Source organism: Olea europaea, chromosome 1 (assembly GCF_002742605.1).
Source record: "Olea europaea var. sylvestris chromosome 1, O_europaea_v1, whole genome shotgun sequence".
NCBI lineage: Eukaryota > Viridiplantae > Streptophyta > Magnoliopsida > Lamiales > Oleaceae > Olea > Olea europaea.
The window spans coordinates 1,723,438-1,736,339 of record NC_036237.1 but is presented as its reverse complement, the minus strand read 5'-3'; the positions used below and the strand labels follow the sequence as shown (position 1 = coordinate 1,736,339).

Sequence of the window (12,902 nt, the reverse complement as noted above, 5' to 3'; positions counted from 1 at the left end):
TAAAAAAAAAATATCAATCAAATAGTATAAAAATAAAAATTTGGGGAAAATACACTCTTTTTTTTTTCATGGAAATCAAACGCACACGTATCTTTATTATTCTTCTTGTTACTATTGTTTGTTTGTCATTAGTACAACGTTAATGTTGCGTCTCATTTTTTGAAGTCCGGGTGATGGAATCCATACACTCTGCTTGCTTCCAGAAACAGCGTATTCTTCGATCCGTAAGCTTTTAGCAATTTAGTTAAATTCCCTGTTCCATTTTGTTTAATTATTAAATCATTTACATTTGAAATCCGTTGATTTTCCTTTCAAGAAGTGTTTTTGCCTTCTAGGGTTTGGATAAAGCGTAGATCTTTATGAAATTCTTTGAAGTTTTTACGTTAAATACAAGAAAAGTTGGGTCTTTGAATTTATTAGTTTTCGGATATGTTTACATTCATAGGGATTCATGAAAACTGTCATTCTCACTCCGTTTTACTCTATTGTTTAGCTTTTGGTAGAAAGTTCTTTAATTTCTCGTTTTATGTTATCTCGTTGAGCGTGGAATAAATGGAATGGGAGTTCTCTTGATTAGGGTTTGAATTTGAGTTCGAAATGTACTTTTTGAGTTTTGATTATTGGATTTTTGTTCTGTTTTGAATGTTTACAGATTTACTCGAATTATTAGGACGTGTTTGTATAAATGGCAGAGTCAAGTTCAGTGGATGGCATATTGGAATTTCTAAGAAGAAATAAATTTACAAAGGCTGAGGCTGCATTGTGCAATGAGCTATACAGTAGACCCGATTTAAATGGGATTCTTCAAAAGCTTACACTTGAAGATAAAGCATCAGGTAGTAAATTGTGTGAAGAAGCAAATGGGGGGAAAGTAATTGAAGAAGATAGAAAGATGACCATTTCGCCAGTTAGTGGAAAAGGTGGTAAGGAGCCAGCAAGTTCTCCAAGTAGTGTGGAGGTTTCTAAGGAGCTTATTGTGAAGGAGATAGAGTATGGAACAGGGAGAAATGGACATGAGAGCAATTGGAAAAGCAGTAGTTATCTGGCAGAGCAGAGCAAGGTAAATGAGTCAGTAAAGATGAGAGATAAGAACTTTACCTTCTCCAAGGGTTCAGATGATACTGTGCTTGATTTGTATTCGTGGAAGTACAATCCAGGCAATGGTCTAGTTCCTTCTTATCAGAATGACAGTGAAAAAACCATCTCAGGCTTTCATGATTATGGAAAGTCTAGGATGAATTCAGCTGATATTCTTGATAGCGGCAAAGCTAATGCAAAATCAGGGGAAGATGTTAGTTTTTCTGGTGAAAAGAACATGTCTTGGCCTGGCAGTACTAGTAAAGCTAGTGTGGAATCAAAGCACGAATGGAGTGACAAGCGTCAGCTAAAGGAAGTTGATCAACAGCAAAAGCTTAGCGGAGCATGCTCCAAAGACAACCTTGTGGATAATCCCTGGTCTATAAGTGATGAATCATCGCTTCCATCATCAGAGATGTGGAGAAATTGTTCGGTCAAAACTGTTTTCCCCTTCTCCAAGGGTGACACATCAGGCTGTTATGATAGTGCTCCCGGTATTGGTGGTAAAAAAGAGGGAAAAAGAAAAACAGAACTCAGTGACATTAGGACAGTTGTTAAGGAGCAAGTGGATGAGGTGGGAAGAGCTCTGTACTTTGGAAAGACTCCAGGAGGACAGCCAAAAGATTTTGATGCATTGGATTTTCAACTCACATCTGAGAATCAGAAGGAAGAGCTACCAAGGTTGCCACCAGTGAGACTCAAGTCAATAGACAAGTCCTTCAATGTTCACTGTGACGAGAAGTTCAAAGATGAACATGGTCTAAAGATTACGAGTGCTGACAATGCATATCTCATAGGTTCATTTCTGGATGTGCCTATCGGACAAGAAGGTCTTCCCTCAAATATACTATGTTTATTTTATACTTAGCATGATTGCTGATATAATGTTTTTATTTCATTTTTACCTAGATCAAGGTATAACTTTGAGAACTAAAATTAGCTAACACAACGTACAATGCATGTAACTTAAACATTTGGCCCTTGTTTTAAAGCACTCTAACACTATATATTGAACGAAAACCATGATGAAGGACAAGATTTGCTAGTTAATGAAACGTTAAAAATAAGAATATGGTGAAAAAATGGTTGAAGGATATAAATATGACAATTAATAAAGGTTTAATGCCCTTTAATGTAATTAAAATGTGGTGTCTTTATAAAATGATGTGGTGGGAATATAACCACCCTTATTGAGTTGGTGCATATTTTATTATTACTGCACCAGGAAAGGTGATTTATTGCTTGAAGATCCATCTCAGTTCCACTATGCCAATTGAAGACGTGCACAACCAGTAAATTAACTGTTACACGTTATAAATTGTTAAATGCTGGTTGTGGTATGAGCAATGTCCATTCAGAAAAACTCGAGCAAATAAGTATAGCTTTCAGAATTATTTATTTTCCTTCTGCTATGGGGATTTTCACTGTCTAGAATACGAAAAAAGGGAAGGTGGACTTTGTCTCCCATATTTGGCTTCCATAATAGAGATGAAATTTTAACGAAGATTATATTTATCCTCTTGGACATCTAACTCTCTCTTTTGAAAAGATTTCTCCTGTTTCTCGCCTCCTTTCAATTTCTCCTCTTCCCTTCTCTTTGGGCGTATCACAGTCATTAAATTCTTTTGAAGTGTGCATTTCCATTAAGTGACTGTCCATTTATTGGCCTTTGTATCTCATATGATTTCATCTTTGCTTATCCTGTTATTTATTCTGTATCTTTTGGTTTTCAATTTTCTAAATATTTGTTGTCTTTCTTGGTTCCTAGTCTCCCTCTCTGACTTCTTAAATATTCGTTGTTCTACCAAATGATGATGCAGTTAGTAAAAAGTCTGGAGGAGGTAGTTGGCTCTCGGTAAGTCAGGGTATTATTGCTGAGGATTCTTCTGATCTTGTTTCTGGTTTTGCAACAATTGGTGACGGAGTGAGTGAATCTGTTGACTACTGGGACTCTGATGAATATGACGACGATGAAGATGTTGGCTACATGCGACAACCTATTGAAGATGAGACTTGGTTTTTAGCACATGAAATTGATTACCCAAGTGACAATGAAAAGGGTACAGGGCATGGGAGCGTTCCAGACCCTCATGAGCAGGGTCAAAATAAGGATGATGAAGATGATCAATCATTTGCAGAAGGGGATTCCTACTTCTCTGGTGAGCAGTATATCCAATCGAAAAACCTTTCTCCAATTATACCTTCAGGTGATCCTACTGGAATGTCAGTGACTGAAAATTACAGGAGAAGTGATGAGAATGACTTGATCACCCAATATGATGGACAGTTGATGGATGAAGAGGAACTGAATTTGATGCGTGCAGAGCCAGTGTGGCAGGGCTTTGTTACACAATCAAACGAACTCATCATGCTAGGGGATGGAGAAGTTCTGAATGGATATGGAAAGCCTTGTCTAGATGATATATGCATGGATGATGATCAGCATGGTTCTGTCAGATCTATTGGTGTGGGGATTAACAGTGACACTGCTGATATAGGTAGTGAAGTGAGGAAAAGTTTGGTTGGAGGTAGTAGCATGGGAGACTTTGAGTACTTCCATGATCATGATATAAACATTGGTAGGTCTAAACACTCACAGCATGATCCAGGTAATAATTTTGGGGAAGAAACAAGTAAAGGGGAAAACGGAATGAATAAATATAACTCCAGTGAATATATAATGAGTGATGATAGGGGTACATTTTCACACACAAAAAATCACACAGATGGAGGCTTTTCATTTCCTCCTCCTAGAGATGGACAGTTGGTGTCGACAAGCTCGGATAAATCTTTGTGGTCAACCAAGGGCAACATTGCTGTCAGCGATAAAGCTGATGATAATGCAGTGTGTAGCAATGACATGCTTTCTTCGAGGAGGCAAAATAGCAATGACTCCTCGCCTGCCAAGAATTCAAGGGATGAAAACACTGCTAATGCTGCAGGATCATTGAATTCTAGTCCTTCATCTCTCTCAAATTATGGGTATGTCGAGAGAGAGCATGTAAAGAGACATGAGGATGCAAAAACATCAAGTGTAAGAGAAGAAGATCCTAGGGGATCTTTGGAGGATGAGGAGGCTGCTGCTGTTCAAGAGCAAGTGAAGCAGATAAAGGCACAAGAGGAGGAATTTGAAATCTTCAATCTTAAGATTGTCCACAGGAAAAACAGGCATGCATTTCTTATTCTATGTAGTCATGTGAATTCTACTATGAATCCTTCTTGTTATTCATAGTTATGCTGTTAAGAGAACATGTTATTCACTATTTGAGACCTCATTAAGTGGCCAATTATCATTGATTCGTTAGCGTATTTTCAGATACTATTTCGATATTGCTAACTGTGATTTATGTTTTAAGATCAAATCACAATACAACACAGACCATGCTCGATGTATGTTCAATTATGCCTTTTCCATAATTTTTAGTGGATAAATTCGTTAATACATTTAGAGCGCCAATATTCTGTGTGAAATTTGAGCTTCATGGGTTGTTGTACATTGAATCAATGAGGAAGGATAGTTGAAAGCAGTGGTGAAATATTTTGGCTGTGAGATTGCAGTTGTTACGGTCAAATGTTTCATTTTAAGATGCACAGTTTATGTTTTGCCTCCAGAGTTTACCTGCAATAACTTGAATATAAAGTAGGTCTTCACAATTAGAGTTTGAAGTGGATTCGAGTTAGGTTAAATTGGGTCAACAAACACATTGGGGTTCATTCTGGCAGTCAACCTTGTCTCGTCCATTATTACAATATGGCAACCTTGGGGCATTACATGTTTGACTCAAAGCATTAAGGCTTGAGATAATTTACCTCCTCAAAGCTTATTATGTCCGAGTATATGGTGCTGTTATTTATATTTCATCTGTACCAGTAAAATTGAGTTTAATGGTGGATTGTGGTTAAAATTTATTGCTTTAAGTGGCAGCAATCACATCGTGGTGTATGCTGTTTTACCTTGTCACAGATATCCTTCTCAAAATCTTCAGACTATTTAGGATATTTGATGTCTTGTGACGTACAGACAACATTTTCACCTGGTCACTGTCTATGCAGTTTAAAATTTTAGGTCAATTGTTAACTGAGTTCTGTTTGCTACTCAGAACTGGCTTCGAGGAGGACAAAAATTTCCATGTTGTTTTGAATTCAGTAATTGCTGGGCGCTATCATGTCACTGAATATCTTGGATCAGCTGCTTTCAGTAAAGCCATTCAGGCACATGATCTTCCTACTGGCATGGATGTCTGCATTAAGATTATAAAGAACAACAAGGATTTTTTTGATCAGAGCCTTGACGAGATAAAACTTCTCAAGTATGTGAACAAGCACGATCCTTCTGACAAGTACCACATTCTTCGGTTGTACGATTATTTCTATTATCGAGTAAGTTGGCGATTTTATTCCTCCTCCTTTATAACTGCGACTTCTGTTAGTTTTAAATTGCTATTATTTTCCTCCTAATATTTATTTTCAAGTTTACAGTGTATATGTGGTTTACTAAAACCTCTAATTTGTCCTTTTCATTTGTGGGCCTTTTTTTTGTCCTTTTGAGGACTGCCTAATGTGCAGTAGGTTATTGATATGGAACTTTTTATGAGATTTATTTCACTAATGCAAGGTGCAAATGTAGTTTTGTATAATTTTTAGATTTGAGAGTTATTATTTTAGGTGTTTAGGTCTGATTAGTAATATGGAAGCATGACTTAACTAGGATTAATGTATATTATTAAAATTGGATAGATAAATAGAGATGATATGTACCCAAAGACAAGTTTCAAAGAATGGTTATGTGCTGACTTTAAAGCAGTTAGAGGGCAAATGTCCATACAGTGGATGTTGTAGAGATTAAGACGTAAAGATTGATGTGTTCATACAGAAATAGATCAACTGAAAAATGAGTTGCATGTTTCCTATTGACTTCAGGTTATTATCTGCTAATTGCCATCAAGGTTGCTTTAGCCAAACCTTCACCAAAATTATAATTTTCATGCTGAGATTAATTGATAAATATATTTGAGTAACGAAATTTTCAAGTTTGCTGTTAATGTATTTTGTAGGCATTGAGGATTGGATGAGGGTAATTGTGTCATCGTTTCTATTTCTCTTAAACAGTACCTTAAAAATTAATCAAGAAATTTCATGTTCGATCACTTGGAATTAACGCGTAAACATTTGGCCGACCACATATGAATACAAGTTCTATTTCAGCATAGCAAATTTATTTCCTTATCGAGATGCATTCAAGGCTTGGGCGTTTCCTTCATTTATTATTATTAATTTTTTTTATTTTTTATTTTTTGTGTAGGACAATCCTTAGTTCCAGTTTTACGTATTCCTCCTACTCCATGAACTACTATTAGCATTGATACCTGGTTATAATGAAAGATCTTCCACCTTGAGAAGGTTTCTGCAGTCTAACTCAACAGAGACTGGTCAAGAAGCAATAATGGAAATTATAATGGACTTATCATTGAAAACATGCCAAATTACGAACTTATTATAGGCAGCAACATGTGGAATAGATTAGGAATTATTTTGTTTTATTTTTTGTCCCTAATTATTTGTCTTTAGTTAGGAAATTTTGCATTTTGTTATTTTGTTAAATTTTCTTTTTCTAATCGAAGGGGTTTTAAAAATTTTGGTATATTGAAAACTTTTACTCCAATTCCTTTCCAGAGTCTCTTGTTCTTCTACTTTATCTCTCTCCAGGGTATATTATTGTCACTTACAAAAAGTATTTTCTTTTGTTATTTAGTTTGAGATTATAAAATTGTCATTGACTTTGGGAGTAAGCCCTCTATCATGGAGCGCTACCGGCAATAATTTATGTTCTGGGCTTATACTGCAATGAGCTTGTGGTGTCATTATCAATTAATGATATCAGTAGACTTGCAAGTATATGTGCCTTATTCCCCTCTTCATTTTTGAGGTTAAAAGCTACGAGAGAATCTTAGTTATGTCTTTAGTGCATATTTTGGTGACATTCTCATTTATGCAGACTCAATGATCAATATTTCTTCTATAAAGCTGAGCATTTCTCTAGCTTATATGATGAAATCGTGTGAAAAAATATTTATGGCTTACTTCAATTGTTGTGCATGGGGTGATAGGCATCATTCTTGTGTTGCATGCTTGATGTCTTTAGCAGCTTATTATTTCAGAAGATCAATGTTTGGTGCATGGAATTAGCTTCTAACCTCTCTTGTTATTTGCAGGAGCACTTGTTAATTGTATGCGAATTGCTGAAAGCAAATCTATATGAGTTCCACAAGTTTAATAGAGAATCTGGAGGCGAGGTCTACTTTACAATGCCAAGACTGCAGGTAGGTGGCATGGCAGTTTTGTATAGGTCTTTACTCATTGGACTGTGATCACTGACTTTTATATTTTGTTTTGCAGTCGATTACCATTCAATGCTTGGAGGCACTTCAATTCTTACACAGCCTTGGCCTCATACATTGTGATTTGAAGCCTGAGAATATTTTGGTGAAAAGTTACAGTAGATGTGAAGTGAAGGTCATTGATCTGGGAAGTAGTTGTTTCGAAACAGATCATCTTTGTTCATATGTTCAATCTAGGTCTTATCGTGCACCGGAGGTTATTCTGGGACTTCCATATGATAAAAAGATTGATATCTGGTCACTTGGCTGCATCTTGGCAGAGCTATGTACTGGAAATGTAAGTTCTTATAATTCCACGAACTTCGTCTTTACTGTTCTAGTAATGTCAACCCAATAATATCTATCACAGGGGTCAACCAAAAAACATTGTTTCCCCACCAATTCTGTCTTTACTTTCTGTTCTATTGTACTCTATGCGTCCTCTTTTTGCATTGGAAACTATGCAATTTAAATGTTGCTGTTACACCTGTTCAAGTATTTTTGGCAAGTTATGCTGGTCATTTTGTGTGGTGGAGATTTTTCTCACTTTAGACTTTCACTAGGTCCTCTGATTTAGGAATTGAAAACTCATTTATGGTGAACAACCCACAACCTGATGTAGGCAGCTGAATTTTTTATGTCTAATATATTGCACGAGTATCTAGGTTCAGCAGGCTGTGAAGCAGCAGAAAGGAAACTACTTTGGAGGCTGTTACTATGGAGATCATAATGAAATTGCTAAAATAAATATGTATTAAAGCATAATTCCAGGAAGAATAGTGTTGGACGATTTTTGTACTTGCAAATGAAATTTATGCTATAAGAATGACTCTTTCACCCTCAAACAATTTGGGTAGGGTGCAAGTAAAGGTGCCTAGCCACTTCCGTGCTTCTTGAGTTGTGCGGTGTTCAATTCATTGCGTTCCAATCACACTTACAAATTTTCATTGTCAAAATGGAGAAACAAAATTGTAAATACATGTCTAAGCTGCATGCAAAGCATAGTTAGGCATCTTACGTACTCTTAATTGTTGAGATGCTGCATTCAATGAATTGTGAAAAAACACATATCGTGGGAAAACAAAAATTGGAAAATAGCACGATTTATAGGTTTTGGGTTTATATTCCATCTGAATTGATGAATTTATTCTTTATTCTTTTTGTTTTGTTATGTCGATTTATTTGCCGCATATAGTAAATGTATTTCCCATGTGTATAGGAAAAGATTATTTTCAAAATTAATTGCTTGTTTAACTACTTGTGAAATCAACTGATATTTGCAATTTACTTGATGGATACATTGGGCATTTATGAAGATACTTTGTTTAGTTGTAATTTGTGCTTTGCTTCTATGAAGTGTGCTTCTCTGTTCTTTGCACTTAATCCCAATGAAACCTAGAAGCCCCTATGTATTTTGCGTGTTTATTGCCATTGGTTGAAGTCAATGCACTGTCAAAGATCCAGGTCATGACTCATAATGGAATAATAATTTAGTGGTTGGGAACGAGAAGCTTAAGAATCTTGATTTTTTGTTGGATTGGTAAATGTTGTCTTACTATACAAACATGTGCGATTAGGGGGAAAAAATTAATAATTTGTATGTTCTGTTGGTAGAAATCATGTTAAAGGCATAATGTTGGTCATGATTTTGTGTAGCATATTAGCATTATCTAAAAGACTTCCTGAAACCTTCAATTTTTTGTTACCATTGATTGCTTTTAGTACATCTTGGATCCTTGAGGATAAAATGTAAAATGCTGATGACCATGTTGTAGGTACTCTTCCAAAATGATTCTTCTGCAACTTTACTTGCTCGGGTTATCGGAATCATAGGCCCCATTGACCAAGATATGCTTGTTAAAGGACGAGATACGTATAAGTATTTCACAAAAAATCACATGCTTTATGAACGGAACCAGGTAATGTTGTTTTCTTGAGCTCATGAATTTTAGCTAGCTTTATGTAATTTCTCCAAGTAAAATCAGGATGCTTCCTTGTGAGCATTTAGCGCATTTGTACTCTTTTGAGTAAGGTCTGTGTGAAGCAAGATAGCTGTGGGCTAGCTACAGTGGCACACACGATGTGTGTGCAACAAAAAGAAATAATCAAGGATAATGTACTACTAAGCTTAAGGAAAGCAAGGACATGCTTTGTCTCCACTTTGGTAATATTTCTGTCATGGGACTACATGAAATAGCTTAACTCATGCCACCACACAAACATTACAGGATTAGAATGAGTTTGATTGGTAAGTTAACGGAAGATTCAGTGGAAATTCATGTGCAAAAACATGCTCTTTTGAAGTGGGAGCATAATGTTATATACTTTGCACCACTTGCTTAGCAAAATTCAAATATAGAGGGAATATATTAAATCATGGAGGTCAAGCTGTGGGAAGAACCTCTACATCTTTGTGCAAAACAGACAAATTTATTATCCAAGTATCCATTGATATCTTTATTACTCAAGTCATTCTATCTGACACAATCTGTGTGTGTTAGATTCTTATTGTAGCATACTCTTACTTCTCCTCGTTTGTTCTTGATTANCAAGTCATTCTATCTGACACAATCTGTGTGTGTTAGATTCTTATTGTAGCATACTCTTACTTCTCCTCGTTTGTTCTTGATTATTATGGATTTTTTTTGTACACTATAGCACTTGGACGTCAAGCAGCATTGGTGACTGTCACGAGAAGAATTATCATGTTTAGTTTTAGGTGCTTTTGTGGGCTTAGCAAAGTACCTAATGAGCTTAAGCGCAGCCACACGTGCTCTAGCATGCACCATGAGAACAATTTTGACCGAACTTTTCTCCCATACTACATCTTTTATTGCTCAACTAACTTGAGTGCTAAAGAAATCATACCAATGAATGGTGTACGTGATATATTAGTTTTACTCCCTGCTCCATCATTTTCCATAATCTTCATTATCTTGCTCAGGATGCCAACCGACTGGAGTACTTGATTCCCAAAAAGTCATCCTTAAGGCATCGGTTGCCAATGGGAGACCAGGGCTTCATTGATTTTGTTGATCATCTGCTCGAGATAAACCCCAAGAAGCGCCCATCAGCTGCCGAGGCTTTGAAACACCCATGGCTACAATACCCTTATGAGCCAATATCATCTTGAAGAATTCAAGATTCATGAGGGTATTTTCTGCTAAAGAGGGAGGAATAGCTTCTGGCGACGTCCTAATGAAATTATCTATTCGTCTGCAATTGATCTTCAGTGAAACCCTATTCTTTAAGTGCCTGCATGATGCATGTTTTGGTTTCGCTGGTGATGTCCATCTTCCATATAACTGAGTTGTATTCTGGTTTACTCTGAACTGAAAATGTAATCACCCATACGCAATGTAACTGAAGGGTTCACTTTTTTTCTTGTGTTCACTCTTCTTGTACATAATGTGTTGTGAAATAGCTGCTTAACGTTGCCCATTTTTATTACTTTTTACTCATTTTTGTGGGTTGTATCATTATGACAGGAGCAAGCTCAGTAAAAATGCCAACTGTGATTTGAGTATCACACGAGGTTTCATCCTCTTTTAACTTGTGAGTATATGCTTGTTACCATATATCTGTGAACATAACAGTTCTTTTCCTTTTTTCTCTGTTGAATTGCCAACGCCTAAGAAATGGAAATCCATGAAGTCACTAACTAAATAAGGAGATGAAAGTCATGAAACTGAAAATCTAGAACCAAGTGAGCTTTTGACGCAGAGAAGTAGAGAAAAAAAGAAGAGATTCACATGAATGCACATGATCACCGAAATCCATACGAATCTTGGGGTCATTAAGGGGTTTGATCTTTATATATTAAGTATCATTAAATAAAAAGTTCAATTAAATAAATTACATAATTTCACATGGATTTATACTTTAGTATCATTGGGGTCAGATGGTACTATTCTTGGGAAAATTTCATGACTAAGAAGATATCTATTACCCATTTCAAAAGTAAGAATATAAGTTTCAAATTTCAAAAATCAGATATTCATTAAATTTTATTTATAATTTAATTAATTAATTATATATTTTATTAATTTAATATATTAAGATCACGGATCTATACAATTTAATCATAGATTCACGATTTAATTAGTCACATTATTTTTCGATCACAAATCAAAATTTTTAATGTCACAATTCAAAACTTTTATAGGTCACAAATTTGTTCGTTGATCACAAATAAAAAATTTATATGTTACAATTTATTTATAGGTCACATATCACAAATATTATAAGTCACAGATTACAAATATTATATGTCACAACTTATTAAATAGTCGCAAATTATAAATTTTTTAGATCACATTATATTTTGATCAATTTATCTTTCTTATTAGTCACATTAATCATAGATTAACTAATTTATTGGTCACAATCAACTAATTAATAATTAATACGTGACCATCACCAATCAACTACCGCTTCCAACATCACCAACGCCACTGTCATCGTTGGAACCACCTCCATCATCACCCTACAGCAACACCACTGTCTCAAACAAAATCAACACATCACCGCCACACCGCCACACTATCACCTACGGCAACACCCCCGACCACAGCCACACACTGCCCCACCATCCCAAAACTAACAAAGACCACCAGCACAATCGCCAACAACAACCAATCAATCTGTGGCCATCACCAAACGAGATCATCGTTACCACCACAACTACAAACAAAACAGTCGTCCAAACACCAACAATCACCCCAAAACCAACAAACCAATTAACCTGATTAACTACCACCAAACAACCAATTAACCTAATTAGAGAAGTGTTTGGCGGTGGAAGGAATGCGGTTGGATTGGAGAAGAGAGAGGAAGATGGAGAAGATCTTCGATCCGATCTATGAACACCGAGTCTTAAGTCGATCAATTTGAAAGAGTAGATAATAGGGAGTCCCGGCCACCGGATCGGATGGTGGAGACAGTAGTCTCGAAAAGCTTGCCTTCGACGTTGAGCTTGATGCCGTCCTCCATGTACAGTTGTTATTGGGAGCTTATTGCTCGGGATCAATTCACAATCTGCCGTCGTGAGTGACAATGGTGCGAGGAAGGAGTGGCGGCGACGTTGTGAGTGGCTGTGGTGGAGGGAGGAGAGAAGATGAAGAGAGGGGCAAAATGGTGGAGGGGGAGACGGCTACGAAAAGAGGGGAAAATGGTGGAAATAATTTTAGGGTTTGGGATGAAAATTGTATATTTAATATTTAATATTTAAATATGATATTTGAAAGTTGAAACTTGTTATCTGATTTTAGAACTCACAATTTTAAAAGTATGGTTTTTTGTAATTTTTACATTTTTTTTTTTGGTTTTGTTTTTTAAAATAAAAACATCAATAAAATTGTAATATCGCAAAAGCAATATTAAACTATTCTGAAAAATTGAAGTGTTCTTAAAACGTTATTTGTTGTTACAACTTTGTATTTTTTGACA

The 12,902-nt window shown here is 35.9% G+C and overlaps 1 protein-coding gene across 2 annotated transcripts; it reads left to right on the top strand.

Annotated features, from left to right (window-relative positions):
• The first annotated feature begins 83 nt into the window (after window positions 1–83).
• LOC111411334 lies at window positions 84–10,998 on the top strand. 2 transcript variants are annotated; one of them, XM_023041896.1, is made up of 8 exons: window positions 84–224; window positions 653–1,907; window positions 2,898–4,245; window positions 5,178–5,457; window positions 7,290–7,397; window positions 7,474–7,752; window positions 9,230–9,373; window positions 10,399–10,998. In XM_023041896.1, the coding sequence occupies exons 2-8, from the start codon at window positions 686–688 to the stop codon at window positions 10,585–10,587; spliced, it is 3,570 nt and encodes a 1,189-aa protein (XP_022897664.1). In that variant the 5' UTR covers window positions 84–224; window positions 653–685; the 3' UTR covers window positions 10,588–10,998. The 2 variants fall into 2 exon arrangements, with proteins under 2 accessions (XP_022897664.1, XP_022897713.1); XM_023041945.1 differs by having other exon boundaries at window positions 112–210.
• Window positions 10,999–12,902: the final 1,904 nt, after the last annotated feature.

Excerpts from the sequence above, each read along its gene's own strand:
- LOC111411334 (XM_023041896.1), top strand. The coding sequence starts at position 686 with ATGGCAGAGTCAAGTTCAGTGGATGGCATATTGGAATTTCTAAGAAGA. Across the intron at positions 1,908-2,897 it reads TGTGCCTATCGGACAAGAAG|TTAGTAAAAAGTCTGGAGGA; the intron begins GTCTTCCCTCAA and ends ATGATGATGCAG. Across the intron at positions 7,398-7,473 it reads TTACAATGCCAAGACTGCAG|TCGATTACCATTCAATGCTT; the intron begins GTAGGTGGCATG and ends TTTGTTTTGCAG.